The following is a 20575-nucleotide window of genomic DNA, read 5'->3' on the forward strand; positions in this document are numbered from 1 at the left end:
AGTGGCTGCTAAAGCGAAAGCAGTTTTCTCACGTAGATTTACTGCGAGAGTTGCAGGGCGAACCTAAAACATGGACAAGTATATTCATGTTTCTTTTTATAACAGCAGTTAATTTTCTATTATGTTTGCACACAAATATATTATTTTGAATAAACCTTTGATAAACGTATGTGACATATATTGTTTTACATTACCTCGTGTTCCATTTCCTCGCATATTGACACTCCAATTTCATCTTCAATTGTACTCCTGCTTGGTCTTGGCGTTTCTTGATCACTAAGAAAGCCAAGCAGATCAAAATACTATAACGTTGGCTGGTATACTTGATGTACTCCTACACCAGATCTTCTAGATTTCTGAACTTTGGATGACTCTTTTCGATAAACAGTTCGCAACGAATTTTTTTTAATTACTGTTTCTCTGTTTGCCGAGGCGTCAACTGCCCACAATTTTTCAATTAGAACATTGTATGCTGCTGTCTTTTTGTCTCGGTCACTATATTCTTTACTCTTAATCTTCCACAAACATGGGTGGTTTCTATTTATTTCAATGAATTCACTTACAAACTCTCGAGAACACTGACGAGTATCAGCCATTTTAATGCCCTGTGCGCTCAAATACAAACACTAGGTTGAGCTAACAGCTGTTTCGCGCCAGATTTGCGACGATCTCCTGTCCACACGCTCTAACTTGTCTGCGCAGATGTGGTTTGAACCCACAGATTTGAGAGGTTTCGCTCAAACCTCCAGCTCCAACTTCCAGGTTTGCACACACCTCAGGTTGGCGCAAATCTTCTGTCCACACGCAACGATCTGTCTGCGCAGATGTGATGTGCGCAGACCTTTGCGCAGAGAGATCGTTGCGTGTGGACGGGCCTTTCGACGTTGATTCTCGTTCGCGAGTAGAACATCATTGGTTTATACCTAGGAGCTTCGACCAGTATCTATGGTCGAAGCCTAGGAGGTTAAAATTAACTTCCTTGGTTTATTATCACATGGTAATATCACTACACCTTCGACCATAAAATATCTATGGTCGAACACTCGGTTAGTAAAGTCACTGATGTTTCAGGTGATTCTGACAGTCAGAGAAGTGGAAGCATGTTGTAGAGAACGTCAATTCAGAAAGAGCTTGCGTGGATAGACAATACTGATGGAACAATAGCAGCCTAGTTGTTTTTTTTCTTGTTTAAATGACGAATACATTGAAGTCTAAGGAAAAACTAGATCTAAGAAGACGTCTCGTCGACAGAGTTTGTGCCTTACGCATTTATATAAAACAAGGAAATACGTTGCATCGTCGCTATTCAACATGAAGTGCATAAGGATACACAACAGAATGAGCGTGGAAAGTAGTGCTACTTGAAATTAGTACAAACTAATTGTCTAATATGGTACGCAGTAAAGTCCTGGATTGTTCTACGGGTTCTTGTGTTCGATATTTTTCGACAGACTTACTACGCTTCTAGAGATTAACATTGTACGGACTCATCGTGCTGTGCTGTAGAAATTTGAAGTGTTGATGTGCCTGTTTGTGTGTTTAAACAGCTGTCTCTCGAGAAATACCTTGATTTGGACAACGTCATACAGTACGAAATCCCTTGGGCATCGCAGCAATTTCTTGTTAACATCGACGACCTGTGAAAATGAATGCAATAATTCGGAGTGTTACCGCTTTTGGTGGAAGAGAGAACATGGTGAAAGATTCTTTGATGAGCCATTTATCAGAAAGTGTGAAAGATATACAGCTTCAACACACTGAGCCTCAAGATGCTGCAAAAATTGTCAGTAACAATGACACAACGAACTCACTGTGCACTGTACTGGAAGCTATATTCATTCACGGCTTGAAAGATACGTTCTTAAATAGAGTAAGCCAGGCAATCGGTGCAGATCCTGACCAAAGACCTGAGCCAACGTTTTGGGGACCATTATTGGTTTTTTCTCATCGCGAAATAATCGATCAGGTTAGACATTTGACCATTATGTATTTGTTAAGTGCATATATACATTGGAAATCTCGTATAACCACTAACAACTTACACGGTATAAATTTGTCATTTACATTCTCTCTCTCTTAGAACAGTAAATAAGACTATCTGTTATATTGTCAGTGTTGTGCATCAACTGACGATGGATATGCATTTGGATAGACCTGATAAACTTCTGGACAGAGCTCGGAATAAGTTAGTATCAATGACGTTTTCTTTCATTTGACTGTTCTAGTAGCTCATGTGCTAATACTTTCTCCAGCACTCCTTTTAAGTTCACATAACTTATCAAGAGAATAATCGAATTTGGTAAAGTCAGTGTGGTTGATTGATGAAACTTGAATGTAGGCTGTACACTCTTCGTTTCCTCTCAACTTCATCAATGAAAGGGAAGAAGGAAGATAAGCCTTTGACTCCTCTTCATTTTACACTATTGAGTGTTGTAGCATAATTTTTTTTACAGAGAATTGGCGACAGTTATACTGGTAATCACATTTCATGTACTGTGTTTATAATACTGGTACCCCTTTATTTCCCTATGTTTGTATGTTGTCTGTTCCCTGAAAGTTACGTGTATACCAAAATACTGCAACCATTACCATGTAAAAACAGACTGTACAGAAACCATTTCTGTGATTCCATACACACTGTTAAGCAACAGTCACATAAGAAGCAATTTAAAATAATATAAGATAATGGTACATTTTAAAATTTGCTGCTTATGATTAATTCATCCAATCTGCATATTGGTATTACGTGTTTCTTTTTTTTCCTCTCCTAAGTGAGTCCTAAGGTTTTTAAATCAGTTTTGGTCTGCTGTTTCCCCAAATTACGCTATAGGAAATACTGCAACCATCCACTGGTCTTTTTGAAAATAATTTATTGTACCATTAAGAGTTTCGGGCCAGCGCCCTTTGTAAAAATGGTATTGTTGACTTCTTTGTAAGTTTTACATTTGTCTTCCTGAACTGAACTACCGTAAATACAGTTATATGTAGTTCAGTTCATTCAAACCTCATGGAATTGATAGAACGACATACATCTCCGCTTTCAAATTTGTATCAGGGGTTTTGTTGAACCAAAAACACCACAACATAGCAGACAAATAATCTGCCATGCAGCCTTTCAAGAAAAATTGACCTTGCATCAGCATATTAACAGTGGTCAGAAAACTTGTAAGCAAATTTTCTTGAGAATTTTTTAGAGTTGCATCAGATTATTCTGGGCAATTAATATTTGCATGTTGAACTTCGCATAACATAAATATAAAAAAATATAAAAATCAGATTGCTGCTGTGTCTTACACATCAGCATATACAGCTACATAGCAATGGTCCCGAATTTAAAGTTCATAAAATACTAAATTAAAAACATAAGACAGGAACACAGTATCTCCTGAACCTCATTAAATCAAACTACTCTGTGCATTGTCAGGAGTCAGTGTGGCAGTTAGCTTAAGCCCTGGGTTATATTTTATATTTGTTCCACATGAAGTACCACTTCGTGCTTTTAATGTATACCATATGACCTCTTTGCTAGCGTACAATTTGTGAGAATTACTTCCATGAAAAAGTGCACAACAGTTTGGTACTCGGATACCTCTGAAACAGTGAAGTACCTGTATGACCTGATACAGTGGGTGGCACACAGTGGTTCACCATCCTCAGCACAGAGGCTAGGTATATGGCTAGTCCTATAGGCACATGGGTCCAGCCAAATACCGTCTTGGTTGATAGCACTGGATGTCTATGGCTACTTATGTCTTGTTGATCCATAAACTGTGCATCCATAATCTAGCCAGGGTCTAAATTTGTGATAAAGGCACTTAAATATGTTCAGTGTCTTGAGGAACCTAGGCTTTTTTTTTACTGTTATATTTTGCTTGTCCCCTCCCTAAAACCCCCAGTTGCCCTCGGATGTCCCATTACTTTGATTGTATTTTTGGTGGGAGATGTTCTTGTCTTATTTATACGTATTTTCATGTTTGTTGCCGTGTATATGTGGTGATATCATAGGCACAATATTGGAGATGCTTAGAATAGCCATTTCCGCCATATTGATGACGTAATGGGTCAAAGCAGACGGGTGGGATCAGACACTTCCGTATTCCCAATAATTAGCATAACAGTAGAGTTTTTGTGAAGATAATGTTTTTTATAACAAATGCTCAACATGTAGGCAGTCATTCTTCAACAATATCTGTAGACGAGGAACAATGTTTTGAACAACACTGTACAGCATATCAGTAGGTATGGTGAAAAATTGCCGTCGGATGTTGTCTTTGAACATCCCTATGGATGATTGCAGCAGACTAGGGCCATCATGTAACCCCACAACCAATAATCTCATTGGTTGAGGCCTGAGAATCTGGGAGACCAAGCATGACTGGAGGGATGGCGCAGCACGTTATCCTCACCACATGATGTGGACAAGGGGTCTTTCACACTTGTAGCAATGTGGGGTGGAGTGCCACCCTGCATAAGTAACACCTCCCAGCAGGTATTCATCAGGCTAGGGATGATGGGATTCTGTAACATATCAGTGTACCTCGCACACAGCATGCTGGCAGTTTGAAAAGCAGCACCTTGCATTTCCTCAAAGAAAAGGGTCCAGTCACAATTGGTGTGAAAAATTCATGACACCGTAACTTTCTCATCATGCAGTTGGGTTTCCATGACAGTTCTAAGATTTTCAGTACCCCAAATTCTGCAGTTGTGGGTGCTGATAGACCCTCAGAGTGTGAAATGGACTTCGCAGGTCCACAGCACATTAAACAACCAGTCATCATCTTCCCGGATTTCTTTTAAATTCCCCCACTGCAAATGTTTTCTACATCACAAGGCCAATGGCTAACAGTTGATGACACTGTTTTTTGAACAGATAGCGTAGGAGGGAATGCCTTGGTGCTCTCCAAACAGTACTGCGTGGGATGCCGGTTCGATGTGCAAACAGGTGTCACTATGCTTGAGATGACCCCACTAAAGTCTCAATTTTTTCCTGAAATGCCCAAGCAGCAGTAACGCTTGCATGGATGTAGACTTCCCTGGTGTATACAGTTGATGAAAAGCTCTCAGGTTTCCAGGTGGGTGGCAGTGTTATGACATTGCAGCAAGTGATGTAGTCATCATCTTCTGGCGAAGCGTAAACATTGTATGGATGCTGTTCTACATATATCTGCTATGTGCCCCTCTCCACCTGGCCCTGGGAGGCTGGGTACAGAGAGGGTGACAGGCACAGTGTGGGGGAGGGGGTGAAATCACCACCATTGTCCTCGCGAGACAGGACCAGAATGCTCTAACCCCCACCATAGCAACTTCACTACACCACCCCCCTCTGCCTGCCAGCCATTCTGCACCCAGCCTCCTGGAGCAAGGTGGAGGGGGGGGGGCACACCGCAGATATAAGTAGGATGGCATCCACAAAATCTTCACCAGAAGACTATATGTACGTCACTTGTCGTAATGTTGTAGTTTTACAATACTGCCACCTGAATGGATACCAGAGAGCTTTTCATCAGCATTAGCTGATGGTTGTTGGTTGCCCAATATGGGGCTGATTGTCCAAACAACCTGTGGCTTCTAATTTTGTGATTTTCTTCACAGCAACTGCACCATTAACCATTCAAATACCCTTCTTATGGCAATAGGATGATAAATCTGCAGTAGTGGATTCTCCCGTCTGATTATAAGGCTTCACTAACGGCGCCATTTGTTGTAAAGTCAACATGTGACAATTTATTTATTTATTTTTTTCATCTAACCCCCTCTCACTATAGCTCATTTTATATGAGATTCTCATGCAGCGTCACTGATTTTTTGCTGTCCAGTACCATCTGTTGGCCAACTTTTTGCACTTGTTTTTTTTTATTTCAATAAAGCCCCATGTAATTTTAGGCATAGGTGTCAGTTTTTACATCTCTACGTACATTGTTCTGTCAGTTAGTGCATTTTCAAAATGTTAATGGACTGCATATAAAATATGTACATATTAGGTGTTACTTGCACAGGAAAGTCGATTTTATAGCTGCCTCCAGCTATATGATGGTGGATTGATACCTCCTGAATATATAGGAGGGGATCAGGAGCTTCCTGGTCTCTAGGATCCAGATCAGGCAACAGTAAACCATATGCTCAAAGGTATTTGCTACAAAGTGCTTTCAAGAAGTACTGACACATGTTTGAGGTGGTGGACTGCAGTTGCTTCTCTCCCCAGTTTGGAAACTTGGCCTGATTGCACATTTTATTTTTTAGGTTTTTTCTTGGAATTTTCTCCTAGTTGCAACAGCAGACTGTACATGATTTGGTCTTGTCTGGGTGTAGTACCAGGAGACTCTGATAGTGATTAAGTCTAGGTGTGGCATTTGGGGGCCCCCTCTTCCATCGCAGCTGCTCTAAGTTTCCTACTGTGCTTCCTGGGAATTCTTCTGATGGTATGTGTGCTGAAGTGATGGAACGGTTGAGTGCGTCCAGGAAGTTTTGACACACTCTTCTTGATCTCATTAAAAATACAGTGGCATTTAGCCCTCGCCACCCAAAAAGCTGAGTGTTTCTCAGTAGATAGTCAGCATCTGAACTTTCATTTTCCCACCAGTCTGATCCTGATTGTGGAGCAGCACTCTTCATTCCAGCAGGACAGCAACAGTCTTCGGGACCGATGACCATAGCAGTCTGGTCCCTTTAATCCCCCAAACCAACCAAGAAGCAACAGTCTTCATGGATGTCCTAAAGGCGTTGGGGATAGATGAGTCAGTGGGTTCGTGGGTCACTGTTATAATGTGATCCACCCATTCCTGAATGCTGTCTTGACATTTAAAGTGAGCTAACAGTACAGCATCTAGTTCACCTTTCCAAGCATCCACTTTGGCAGCTTTCTTTTACACACTTCTTGGTGTGCCCTACATATGCAGATGGGGGAATTGGTCATGGCAGTGCAAATTGCCAACTGCTTGACACTGAACAGTGTCTGAAGGGCAGGACTGCGTATTGATATCTACAGAAGAGAATGACCAATAGTGGTACTGAAGTGTATGCTCTGTCCCAGTCCAGGAGGAGTAATACTTCTAAATACATGACATTCTCAAAAGCTGGAACCTGGCAACAGATGGTGGTCGACCCCTGTGCACGAACATCCCCACAGAGGAGGAATGGTTGAGAAGTTTGTGAATTACAAGAACCTCTTAAGATAAATCTTGATTAGGAAGCAGGTACAGAGAGCATAGTGTCATTCCATTGGGCACACTCATACTATTTGAGCAACTGGTGGTGGTGGTGGTGGTGGTGGTGGTGGTGGTGGTGGTGGTTTGTGGGTACACATCAACTATGGCAGGAACTGCTTGTAACCTTAAGTTAACTGTTCTTGCTCCTTCATGTGTGTCCTGAACCCATTCATGTTCCAGTGCACTATGGGATCTATTTTGTCATTTTTGCTACAGAAATTAGATGGATTGTAGTTTAGGGTTAAAAAGAGGGACTGGTTGGTTCACTCTGACAGACTATGTATTCCTTTATTTTCACGGACGTGTCTTCTTCAGATTCACCATGCAGAAGAAAATGGTGTTGTTTGGCAAATTGTGCTTCTGTTTATTTGTATGGTGTTTTTCTTTTGGTGGCAATATTGGTGGGGATGTGTGCTTTGTCATGGTGCTTACTGTGCTTTGTAACACATCCCACCGAACTATAGAGTTTAAAGACTGGATTAATTGAAAATAAAGAAAAATTATGATGGTTTTAATACCTCAGGTGTTCATCAACCCTTCCTCCTCCACTTAAGTACAACTTGCAAAACGTTCATACAGCTGTGTTAAACTGTCAGAAAAGTGCTTCATTCAGATGTTTTTAAACTTTTGTGTCACATTGGGTTGAATGTTATGTCATTAAAGCATTGAACCTTATGTGAATTGTTGTACTAGAATTGCCTGCATTTTGGATTTCAGTCAAGTCATGAGAAGCAGCCCTATGTCGTAGGTCTTTTTTGGGAGTCAAGGTGTGCAGGACTAACTTTGCACACACTATGGTCACACAAACATAACTTTTATCACCAGGAATAAAATCAGTTTCTTAACTCTTTTGACAGATGGTATATTTCTAAGTGGAGCTTACCCTTTGTTCCCCCTCTGTACTCTGTGGCTGTTCTGCTTTTTACTGAAGTGAATGTAATGTTTTGTATGCAATGTCGACTTTGGCAACTGGCTTCTCAACCATTTGTAAATGCAGGTTGCTGCCTTGATTTGTATAGTATTTGCAGCTCAATGTAAGGTACTTGTTTGGCGGTGTATTTCTTGCCCCTTCTTTTCTGCCGGAGATATTTTGCGATTTTGAGTCTGCAGCAAGTTCAGTGGGAAAGTCAATTTAAAATTGGCAAAGTGAGTAGGCCTATGTGACACCTGCTTTTTGAGCCGCCTTGTCTTATCTACCACAATTGCCTTCCATTTATATGCAAATGACCATATCACTGTCACATTTACATTGTGGAGGACTTTGGTATGTATGGCCACACTTTTAAATGGAGGAATCCTTCCTTGCTGTATTCTGTCAATAAAAGTCAGAAGTTGGAATAGGCAGCAGTCTTCCCAATTTCACTTTGCCATGGAAGCAATTCACACAAATTGTCTGCTAGCAAAGTCATATGTTATACATTAAAAGCACGACATAGTGGTACTTGGTGTGGAACAAATGCAAAACCTAACCAGGGACGAAACTAACGGCCATGTTGGCTCCTGAAAATGCATAGAGCATTTAATGAGGTTCAGGAGATACTGTGCTTCTGCCTATGTTTTTAATACAGTGTTTAATGAAATTTAAATTGTGGACCACTGCTATATAGCTGTGCTTGCCAATTTGTCTACCAAGTGAACACACAGTGATCTGATTTTTGTAATTTTTTAAAATATTTGTGAAGTTCAGAACACATATATTAATTGCCCAAAATAATTTGATGCAACTCTAAAAAATTCTTGAGGAAATCTAGTTTGAAGTTTGCTGAACGTTGTTACTTTGATGAAGCAATGTCGATTTTTCTCGACAGGCCACATGGCTGTGCGGTAAATTGCTTGCTTGCCATGTAGGGTTTTAAGTTGACAAAACCACAGGTACAAATTTTGAAGCAGACATGCTTGGTCTTCTAGTAATTCCTTGAGCATTAAAATACATATCGGCAGAACAAAATCAGTAGCATTCCAGGCAGGCAATGCTGGTATAAGTCTAGTTTTACTCATTGTTTTTTCACCCTTATCTCCCCCCCCCCCCCTTTTGGTTCAGTTTGGATAGCTACAGCATTCAAATATAAACTTCATCAAATCTATGCTAATTGACAAATACCTAATTGATACTTTTATGAAAAATGCATGTTGTCTTATTTCTAATTACATATCTCACACGAAAAATCCAGGTTTCATTGCAAATGTACATTCTTAATTGTTAATATTTTATAAAAGATGATTTAAGTTTAAAAAAATTAAAAATTTAATTCTTTTTCATCCTTGTGTATTTTATGATTCAGGGAAATGGTCAAAAGCTTGCCAGGGATGGGAATTGAAACTGTGCCACATACATGGTGGGCAATCATTCTACCATGCAGCCACATGGCTTTTCAAGAAAGATTGACCTTGCTTTACCGGATTAAAGACAGAACTCCAAAGATGATTTTCTTGAGACTTTGAGAGTTGCTTTCAACTATATTTGCTGATAGATATTAGAGCTCTGGACTTCACCCATGTGGTACACATGTAAGATGGCTACTCAGCTGTTTTCTCAAATGTCCTCAAAATTTATTTACAATTTGAATTTAATATATTCCATGCAATATTACATACAGGCAAGGGAGCCAGTATGATGTATTTGTGCTGAAAAATTGCTCATTTGTTCATAATCTCTAAATATACTTACATCTATACAACATATGTACCCAGCAGACAGAAATGCCTGCAACATCTAGGACTCTCATCTTCTGAAAGGCTGAGAGAAGGTTTCCTGGATACTGGGGTACATGGGAATTAGTAGAGGCAGCACCTCGTGAAGCATACACTGAAATTGCTGTGGCCCCATGATTGTCTCTGTATGCTGTATCCTTACTGGTGAGATAACGAGTCTTAAGATAGTTGAAAGAAGACTGCTGGAAGCAAAAGACAATAAGCTGCAGCTGGTAAAAGTAAACTACATGGTCTAGCATACCAACACCTGGCCAAGAAATTGAGATGAAATCAGGTGAAACAAAGCTTCGTGCTTCGGTGAGAGCACTCACCGGATATGCTCCTTAGATTATGGAGAAAGTTTTAATGTGTCACCAGGGTGGCTGGCTCATTCAGTTTTTTATTTTATTTATTTTTTATTAATTATTCAGCCACACACACTTTCCTGTGTTGTTATTTTGACCAATACTGTGTATTTCAGTTAAAATTTTAACAGTGCATTTTAACAATGACAGTTTTATGTTCTGTGTGATTTGTTATGCCTGGGTAGGTGAATGTGTACAAAAATGGTGGTGTGCAATTGCAATTTTGAATGAGTTTAACGGCTGGATGATTTAACATTTAGATTGGCTTTATTGTTCCAATTATTAAGGCAGCTACATGGTTGGTCATCTTTTCTGTTCTAGCAGTCTATTTGACTAGGCCATTTTTCTTATGATGGTCCATTTTTTTCCCAGCAATCATTACTGTCTGGGTCGTGACTTGTTGTCCCTTGCGTATCAGTATTGCCTTCTCCGTGCGTCCTTGTTTTCATCTTGTTGCTGCATTTTGGTATCTGTCTTAACTTGCATTCATGTTACCATACTCTGGCTGTATTACCTATTGCTTCTGGGATCATGAGGCACTGAATCTTCTACTAAGGAAGAGGCGGTGTTGAGCAACAGGTGCGTACATTGCAAGTGAACTGATTCTTTCTTGCTACGTGGGGATATGTAGGAAGAAAATTTCCTAGAAAAGTGTTAGTTGTCAGGTCTGCCACATAGCCTTCATCAGTCTCTTGTAGTTTTGCTAACAGCTGTTTGTTGTACGTATTTTGTAGAAGTGAGAGATCATATTGCAGTTAATACAATGTTAATATTTTATTTATTTATTTTCTTTTTTTTTCCATCCAGGTAAATTCGCTGAATCTTGTTACAACAGATGTCGGTCGTTGCAGAGTGTGGCTCCGTATTGCATTAAATGACTGCTTGCTTTCAAGGTATTTGGAAGCAATGAGGCAAGATGGAAGTGCCCTTAAACCTTACTATCGAAGTTCTGCATTTGTTCGTGATGGTGAAAGGTTAGATGTTGCTCAGCGATTGATTGAGGGAATAGAAGGAATTACTGCTACACTGGCATGCAATTCCAGTTTACTGAATGTGTGGACCAATACACCATTGCTCCTTGCAGGCTTATGGACACCACCATTGCGGGCCTGTCCAGTAATGTCTGGTGTTGACATAGCTAGAACCCTAGATGATAATTATTGTATACCGCCTGCAGCTGAGAAGTCACCTAATACATCAGTATCACTGCCTGCATCTCTTCAAGAATCTGGAGTAAGCAATGTGTTACCACTTAGTGAAGATGAAGCTTTGAAAATAATTTTAGGTACACCTGTTAATGATGCACCAATTTCTGAAAGACTTAGGTTAGAGACAGAAAGGTCTAGAGAGGAAGACTCTGCAAAAAAGGTAATAGAAGATGAAAATTTGGAAGGACAGAAAAATGGAAAAGATATACCTGTGAGACCAAATGATACTAGTCATACAGAAGAAGGTTGTGAATCTTCAAGTGTTGGAAACTCTTTGTTCGGAAGAGTTGGATGGTCCTCTTCCTTTGATGAGGTGATGGAACAAGGTTCCTCTAAAAGACTAGAAGAAAATACTACAAATGAGAAGGAGAATATTGTTTCAAGGACGACTTCTAGTGCAACAGTAGTGATGCATAGCAGGTTAAGAAGCCCAAGTGAAGTCCAAAGCTACCATTCTTTGCTTGAAAGCTACAATTTGCAATATGTCAAGACTCCAGATATGAGAGAATTTCTCCAGCGCTTTGAAAATTGCTCCAGTGAAGCTGTGAATCCTGGAAATGGCTCTGATGATCCGGTAAGTTAATATTTAGTGAAATATTATAAATTCTATCTAAACATTAAAAAAAATTTAAATGATGTTTTGATATTGTGTTAGCTGAAATGACTTCCTAGTTAATTTTGTGGACTAACAGGTTAGTCCTATATTATTTTGTTCACGTTGTCATGATTGGCCAATTTAATTTTTGCCATTTTAAATTGCACCTACATAAATTGGCAATGCAAAGAAATTGGGATACTTGGAACAAAAATAATATAAGAAATTGTCTAGTCATATGAAAACAATGTTTTGTAGAAACAATTAAAACATGATTTACTGACTGTCATTCAAAAGAGTGTACAGTTAAGCATGTTGTTTTAACAGGCCATACAATAGTGTCTGTTAAATGACCAGAAATAGATGGTGTAGTCCGCATGTACCAGAGTTCCTATTTAAACTGTGGTAAAACCCTGTTAAGTACATGAGCATTATTAACAAACCAACTGTCAAAGGCATTTCTTCTTACCTCAGGACTGCAGAGTAATAACCAAGGAATTCAAAACTCTGTACATATAGACCAGTTCATATAAAATAACAAAGATCATGTCCATTTAGTCAATAGATCTTCAGATACCTCTTACTGCAGTTGGTATGTTAAGGCGTAAAGAAGTAAGGCACTAGAGACAGTCTTTGCACAACACAAAGGACGTGACTAATTGGGTGGCAGAGTACATGTGACATACCTGAGAGGGTGATGGTGGGAGGAGGCGTTGAGTTAGAGGAGCCCCTTCTTAAGCTTAGTGATGAAATGCTTGCTGAAATTGAAGCTGGATCAGCAACATTACTCTGAGAGGTTTCACCCTTGTAGATCAGAAAAAAACAAAATGTTAATGCGTTACTAGGAAACTGCACAAGCATTCCTGGTGAGGCCCCAGAATTAGTCTTATTAGTTCTTAGGAACAGATAGTTGGCTATAAACAGAAGTGAACAGCAGTGAAATCTAGGCGCCGGTGGTGTTTGCGTATTTATTGCCGTAAATAACTCTGTAGTATATAGTGAGGTTATTATCGATTCTGAATGTGTGTGTGTGTTTGAGTGACGGTAAGCATCAAAGGTCAGTCAAAGTTGTTAATCAGATGCTTTTATGAACCACTTGTCACAGTCTTTAGTGCCAGAGTGCTTCAGAGAGAACGTGGAGAATATAAAGAGTTAATTTCCTGATTATGTTGTAATAGGGATGGGATACTAGTGCAATTAAAACTCATTCTGAAAGTCTCATCTGAAAATTGCTTCGAGTAGATAGTTAAAGAACTGATGTGTGAGGGCAATGCCTTAGACCACCTAGTGACTAGCAGACACAAACTTCCCCCCTGCGGGTCCGGGGTAAGAATAGGCCCGAGGTATTCCTGCCTGTCGTAAGAGGCGACTGAAAGGAGTTTCAACTGTTTCGGCCTTCCATGTGATGGTCCCCCTTGGGGTTTGACCTCCATTTTTCAAAATTCTACAGAAGTACGAGCCTTTTGGGGAAGGACGCCTTACGTGGTGTACCACTGGTCCTCAGTGCACTAAGACCTTGGCACTCAGAATTGTACCGGCGTTGTAACCATACCCACTATTCCTCAAATTGGGCCTAAATGCCTGATGGGTTGTACAAGTTACGCCCATAGTGCATCCCCATCTGCACCTACGATCATGATGGACTTTCCATGGCACCAGAAATCCAGCACGGTAGCCAGCCCGTTGTGGTGGGGTCGTCATGTACCCTCTAGGTTGTAGCCCCCCCGACAACACAGGGATCGTACTGCCGATACCTGAGCTGCACCCTCCCCACGTCGGCCAAGGAGTAGAAGCCCGTCTCCTTGGGGCATCAGGACTCCCGGCAACGGTCATCCTGCCAGGTGGCCCTTGCTGAGGCTGGGTGGCGCCCGTGGGGAGAGCCCCTGGTCGGAGTGGGTGGTATCGGGGCGGACATTTCGCAGATGAAACGTCAACACGTATCAGGTCGCTCTGCGGCTGAGTCTTTCAAAAGGAAAGGTACTGTTTCTAGTTCTGGTTCTCCTGCCCTTTCCCCCTTGGCCACTCCCTGGGAGGAGGGACAGGCCCGCCGGCTTGGGGCGAAGTACTTCCCCCGCCATTTGGTCTGTTCTCGAACCGATGGGGGGACGTTCGCCACCTCCAAGCCCATGTTCTTTGTTCAGCACATTGAGGACATCTTCGGGGAAATCGAGGCTCTCAGTAAGATGCGTTCGGGGTCCGTTCTTATAAAGACCACCTCCGCCACACAGTCGGCGACGCTCCAGGTGTGCGACCGCCTAGGGGACATCCCAGTGTCCATTGTCCCGCATCTGGCACTAAATAGGACGCAGGGGGTTATTTCTCATCGGGACGTCCTGCTGCAATGTGATGAGGAGCTCAGGGCCAACCTGGAGCGCCGAGGCGTGCATTTCGTCCGGCAAGTCCAGCGCGGCCCCAAAGACCGTCGCATCGACACCGGGGCCTTTATCCTTGCCTTCGAGGAGGACATTCTCCCAGAGAAGGTAAAGGTGATGTGCTACCATTGCGACGTGCGACCTTACATCCCGCCTCCTACGCGCTGTTTTCGGTGTTTGCGCTTTGGGCACATGTCGTCACGGTGTGAGGCTGAGCCCCTTTGTGGCGATTGTGGACGTCCTCTTCGTGAGGAACATACATGCACCCCACCACCTCGGTGCGTTAATTGTCCTGGCATCCACTCGCCTAGATCCTCAGACTGCCCCGCATATCAGAAGGAGAAGAAGATACAAGAACTCAAAACTTTGGATCGGCTCTCTTATTCTGAGGCCAGGAAGAAGTATGACCGCCTCCATCCCGTGCCGTTGACCACTTCATTTGCCTCAGTTGTGTCCACTCCTTCCACGGTATCCTCACCCCTATCCTGTACCCCCTCCGCCTCCTCCGCCCATCAGGGGGCTCTGCCTCCGCCTCCCAAATCCCTCCCTTCCAAATCCTCCTCCCCCGTGGCCCCCGCCCCCTCTGCCCCAGGGGCCACCCTTCCTCCTCCTCCTCCTCCTCCTCCTCCTCCTCCTCCTCTCCCCCCGCCACCTGAGAAGCGATCCTCTTCTCAGGCGTCCATCGGGGAAACGTTCCGGACCCCAGCTTCCAAGGTCCGGCGTTCCAAAACGGACCCCCGCGCGTGAGGACCTTCTTCGGGTCCAGCCCACCATCCCTGTGCCTCCTCGGCCTTCCAAGAAGGCCTCCAAGAAGAAGTCTCTATCCCCCTCTCCACCCCGGCGCGTTTCGTCTGACGCTCCATCCGTGAATCGCTGCTCCCGGCCGTCCTCAGTTTCGGCGGGACGCTCTGCTGCCAGGCGCTCAGCTGGCCTTTCGTCGGCAAATGATGCTGCCCCTCCTACACAACCAGGGACAACGGCCGCAGCTGGCGACGACTCGATGGAATCGGATCCACCTCCCGCCGGTTGTAGCATTGTTCCCTCGCAACCTGGCCCTCCGCGGACGTCGAGGTGACCAGCTCTTCCCCCGTCTGGTTCCCCCAACTTTTTGACTAGCGATGGCCTTGTTACATTGGAACATAAGAGGTATTCGATCTAATCGGGAGGAATTACAACTGCTGCTCCGCCTGCACTGTCCGCTCGTCCTTGGTCTCCAGGAAACCAAGTTGCGCCCGACTGACCGTATTGCCTTTACCCACTATACCTCGGAGCGGTATGACCTCACCCCTGTGGACGGTATCCCAGCTCATGGTGGGGTCATGTTGCTCGTTCGGGACGATGTCTATTACCGTCCCATCCCATCCCATTGACCACCCCACTCCAAGCAATAGCTGTCCGTGTTACTCTTTCTGCTTTTACTTTTTTCAGTCTGTACCATCTACACTCCATTGTCATCTGCTGTTAGTCGGGCTGACATGATGCACCTGATCGTTCAGCTTCCCCCGCCGTTTTTATTGTTTGGTGACTTCAATGCCCATCATCCCCTTTGGGGCTCTCCTGCATCCTGTCAAAGAGGCTAACTCTTGGTGGATGTCTTCAACCATCTCAATCTTGTCTGCCTCAATACTGGCGCCCCGACTTTCCTCTCGGACTCTACTCGTACCTACTCCCACTTGGACCTCTCGAACTGTTCTACCACTCTTGCCTGTCGGTTCGAGTGGTATGTCCTTTCTGAGACCTATTCGAGCGACCACTTCCCCTGTGTCGTTCGTCTCCTGCACCACGCCGCATCCCCACGTCCTTCGAGCTGGAACATACCGAAAGCTGACTGGGGACTTTACTCCTCCCTGGCGACCTTTCCGGACCACGATTTTCTCAGTTGTGACAGTCAGGTCGAATACCTCACGGCTGTTATCATCAATGCTGCCGAACGTTCCATTCCTCGTACTACCTCTTCTTCACGTCACGTTCCCGTCCCCTGGTGGAACGAGGCTTGTAGAGACGCTATCCGTGCTCGACGACATGCTTTACGCACCTTTCGCCGCCATCCTACGTTGGCGAATTGTATTGGATACAAACGACTCCGAGCGCAATGCCGTAGAGTCATCAAAGACAGCAAAAAAGCTTGTTGGGCCTCTTTCACCAGCTCCTTTAACGGTTTTACTCCCTCTTCTGTCGTATGGGGTGGCCTGCGCCGGCTGTCGGGCATTAAGGCCCGTTCCTCGGTACCTGGCCTGACCTCAGGTAATGAGGTCCTCGTTGATCCTGTGGCTGTCTCCAACGCCTTCGGCCGGTTTTTCGCGGAGGTTTCAAGCTCCGCCCATTACCACCCTGCCTTCCTTCCCAGGAAAGAGGCAGAAGAGGCTCGGCAACCTTCCTTCCACTCGCTGAATCTGGAAACTTATAATGCCCCCTTTACTATGCGGGAACTCGAACATGCGCTTGCACTGTCCCGGTCCTCTGCTCCGGGGCCAGATGCCATTCACGTTCAGATGCTGGCACACCTTTCTCCGGCGGGCAAAAGCTTCCTTCTTCGTACCTACAATCGCGTCTGGACCGAAGGTCAGGTCCCCATGCGTTGGCGTGACGCCGTCGTTGTCCCTATACCCAAACCCGGGAAGGATAGACACCTTCCTTCTAGTTACCGCCCCATTTCTCTTACAAGCTGTGTCTGTAAGGTGATGGAGCGCATGGTTCATGCTCGGTTAGTTTGGATTCTTGAATCTCGATGGCTACTTACCAATGTCCAATGCGGCTTTCGTCGCCGCCGCTCCGCTGTTGACCACCTTGTGACCTTGTCGACATTCATCATGAACAACTTTTTGCGAAGGCGCCAAACGGTAGCCGTGTTCTTCAATTTGGAGAAGGCTTATGATACCTGTTGGAGAGGAGGTATCCTCCGCACTATGCACAGGTGGGGCCTATGCGGTCGCCTGCCCCTTTTTATTGATTCCTTTTTAACGGATCGAAAGTTTAGGGTACGTGTGGGTTCCGTATTGTCCGACGTCTTCCTCCAGGAGGGAACGGAGTGCCTCAGAGCTCCGTCTTGAGCGTAGCCCTTTTTGCCATCGCAATCAATCCAATTATGGAGTGCATTCCACCTAATGTCTCAGGCTCTCTCTTTGTTGATGACTTTGCGATCTACTGCAGTGCCCAGAGAACATGCCTCCTAGAGCGCTGCCTTCAGCGTTGTCTAGACAGCCTATACTCATGGAGCATGGCAAATAGCTTCTGGTTCTCTTAAGAGAAGACGGTTTGTATCAACTTTTGGCGATATAAAGCGTTCCTTCCGCCATCCTTACAGCTCGGTCCCGTTGTTCTCCCATTTGTGGAAACAACTAAGTTTCTAGGGCTCACGTTGGACAGGAAACTGTGTTGGTCTCCGCATGTCTCTTATTTGGCGGCCCGTTGTACACGTTCCCTTAATGTCCTCAGAGTTCTTAGCGGTTCATCTTGGGGAGCGGATCGCACTGTCCTGCTTCGCTTGTATCGGTCCATAGTCCGATCGAAGCTGGATTATGGGAGCTTCGTCTACTCGTCTGCTCGGCCATCCCTCTTATGCCGTCTCAACTCCATCCACCATCGGGGGTTACGTCTTGCGACCGGAGCCTTCTACGCTAGTCCTGTCGAGAGTCTTTATGCTGAAGCTGCCGAATTACCATTGACCTACTGGCGCGATGTACTGCTGTTGTCTATGCCCAACCACCCCTCTTACCAGTCCTTCTTCGCCGATTCTCTCGACCATCAGTACGGGTTGTATGTGTCTGCCCTGCTGCCCCCCGGAGTCCGCTTCCGTCGCCTGCTTTGACAATTGGATTTTGCCCTCCTTACCACCTTCAGAGAGGGTGAGAGCCCGACACCACCTTGGCTCCAGGCTCCGGTTCATATTTATCTCGACCTCAGCTCACTCCCGAAGGAGGGTACTCCGGCTGCAGTGTATTGCTCACGGTTTGTCGAACTTCGTGCTCGACTTGCCGGTCACACCTTTATTTACACCGATGGCTCCAAAACTGACGATGGTGTCGGCTGTGCCTTTGTCGTCGGGGCCGCCACCTTTAAATACCGGCTCCTCGACCAATGTTCAAGCTTTACGGCCGAGCTTTTTGCTCTCCATCAGGCCGTTCAGTATGCCCGCCGCCACCGCCATTCATCGTATGTACTCTGCTCTGACTCACTCAGTGCTCTTCAGAGCCTTGGAGCTTCCTATCCGGTCCATCCCTTGATTCAACAGATACAGCAGTCCCTCCATTCTTTCGCTGATAATGGTTCTCCTGTCAGCTTTCTGTGGGTTCCCGGACATATAGGAGTGCCTGGGAATGAGGCTGCGGATGCTGCAGCCAAGGCTGCAGTCCTCCTGCCTCGGCCAGCCTCCCATTGTGTCTCGTCATCTGACGTTCGTGGGGATGTTTGTAAGAGACTTGTGTCGTTGTGGTGGGATGCTTGGTCAACCCTCCAAGGAAACAAGCTCCGGGCAGTAAAACCGCTCCCAACTGCTTGGAAAACCTCCTCCCGACCATCTCGGCGAGAGGAGGTCCTTCTGACCAGGTTGCGGATTGGGCATTGCTGGTTTAGCCACCGCTACCTGCTCTCCGGTGACCCAGCCCCGCAGTGCCCTTGTGGTCAGGCATTAACAGTGCGCCATGTTTTATTGTCGTGTCCCCGCTTTAGTCAATCTCATGTTGTCCTGTCCCTGCCATCCACTTTACCGGATATTTTAGCTGATGACGCTCGAGCAGCTGCTCGTGTTCTGCGTTTTATAACTTTGACTGGCTTGTCCAAAGACATCTAACCTTTTTATTTGTTTTATCTGCATCTTTGTCAGGTCTTTCTGGTGTCCCCCCCCCCCCCCCCTCCCCTTGAGTTTTACTAGATTCCATGTGCTCTAACAACGGTGACTGGGCGCTAATGACCTCAGTAGTTGAGCGCCCTTAAACCCCACCAAAAAAAAAAAAAAAAAAAAGAGAGAGAGAGAGAGAGAGAGAGAGAGAGAGAGAGAGAGAAACTTTTACAATCGGTCAATGCTGATGGAAACAAATTGCAGAGTATCTAAGAAGTCAACATAAAATAGTTAACCCTTAGGGTGAAGATGTGGATTACAAATGGGTAAAACTGAAAAGTGTTGTATGATATGTCATAGAGAAGTATGTGCTGAGTAAGGGTATGAGAAATTGAAAAGCCCCACCATGATTTGAGAGCTAATTTCTACGAATGCAAAGAGATCTTCATCTCTGAAGAGAACTCAGTCTGTTAGACAATCAGAAGCTGAATGAAGCCAAAACGAGTTTGAGGAAAGCAATGTGAGGATAATTGACTGAATTTCAAAATAAAGTTTTGTCAAACAGTTTGATTAAAATTCTTAAGCTTTGGTCTTACAAGTCAATAGATAGATCTGAACCATCTATTCTGTCACTCCGTGACCATAGAGGTAGGTGGACAGATTGGCGGCCATGTCATTGTCAACCCTTAGGTGTCAGCAGATGTGGATATGGAGGGGCATGTGGTGAGCACACTGGTCTCCCAGCCCTTGTCAATTGGCACTTGAACCTGAACATAAATTAATAACCGTAATATATTTCAGTTAAATAGGTAAACTGGTCTGCTACTATTTGGGTATACTATTGGCAACAGATTAGTGGAAACAGTAACTACTGTAAAATACCTAGAAGTAACCATCTGGAGCAGCCTAAAATGGAATGACAACATAAAACAAATGGTAGGAAAAGTAGATGCAAGACTGAGATTCGTTGGGAGAACCTTATGGGTCCATTCTTTTCTGTCAGCCTATAAAATGAGTGATTTTTACATTTTGCTTTTTTTATTTTTTGAAAAACTGATGAAAAAATAATGTGCCGGATTTTTGAAATGTAGATGTAGTTTTGTCATGTGTTTTCGGTCATGTTTCGCAACAACTAATGAATAAATTGAAATAAAAAAATAGCGTATTACTGTTTGTGAACGTGCCCAAAGAGTAATTCTGCCAAAGTTAACTCGAGCAGGTGTAAAATTTAATAAAGAGGAAAAAGGAAAAGAAGGAAAGAAAAATTAAATGATGAAATTAGGTCTGGTTGCGTTGATTGTGCCAGATCTTCTTCATCCCCCACCTCACCCTCACTCACTCACTCCCTGCCTGCCTGCCTGC

General features: G+C 44.1%; 1 protein-coding gene across 2 annotated transcripts in view; it reads left to right on the forward strand.

Annotated features, from left to right (window-relative positions):
* The first annotated feature begins 973 nt into the window (after window positions 1-973).
* LOC124555716 (run domain Beclin-1-interacting and cysteine-rich domain-containing protein) overlaps window positions 974-20575 on the forward strand; it is a 170947-nt gene continuing 151345 nt past the window's right edge. The window contains exons 1-2 of one of the 2 annotated variants that reach the window (XM_047129724.1): window positions 974-1966; window positions 11069-12043. In XM_047129724.1, coding sequence (XP_046985680.1) covers window positions 1646-1966; window positions 11069-12043 — 1296 coding nt within the window. In that variant the 5' untranslated portion in view covers window positions 974-1645. The remainder of the gene's footprint in view (window positions 1967-11068; window positions 12044-20575) is intronic. The other variant, XM_047129723.1, reaches the window with a different exon arrangement.

This window comes from Schistocerca americana, chromosome X (assembly GCF_021461395.2).
Source record: "Schistocerca americana isolate TAMUIC-IGC-003095 chromosome X, iqSchAmer2.1, whole genome shotgun sequence".
Taxonomy (NCBI): Eukaryota; Metazoa; Arthropoda; class Insecta; order Orthoptera; family Acrididae; genus Schistocerca; species Schistocerca americana.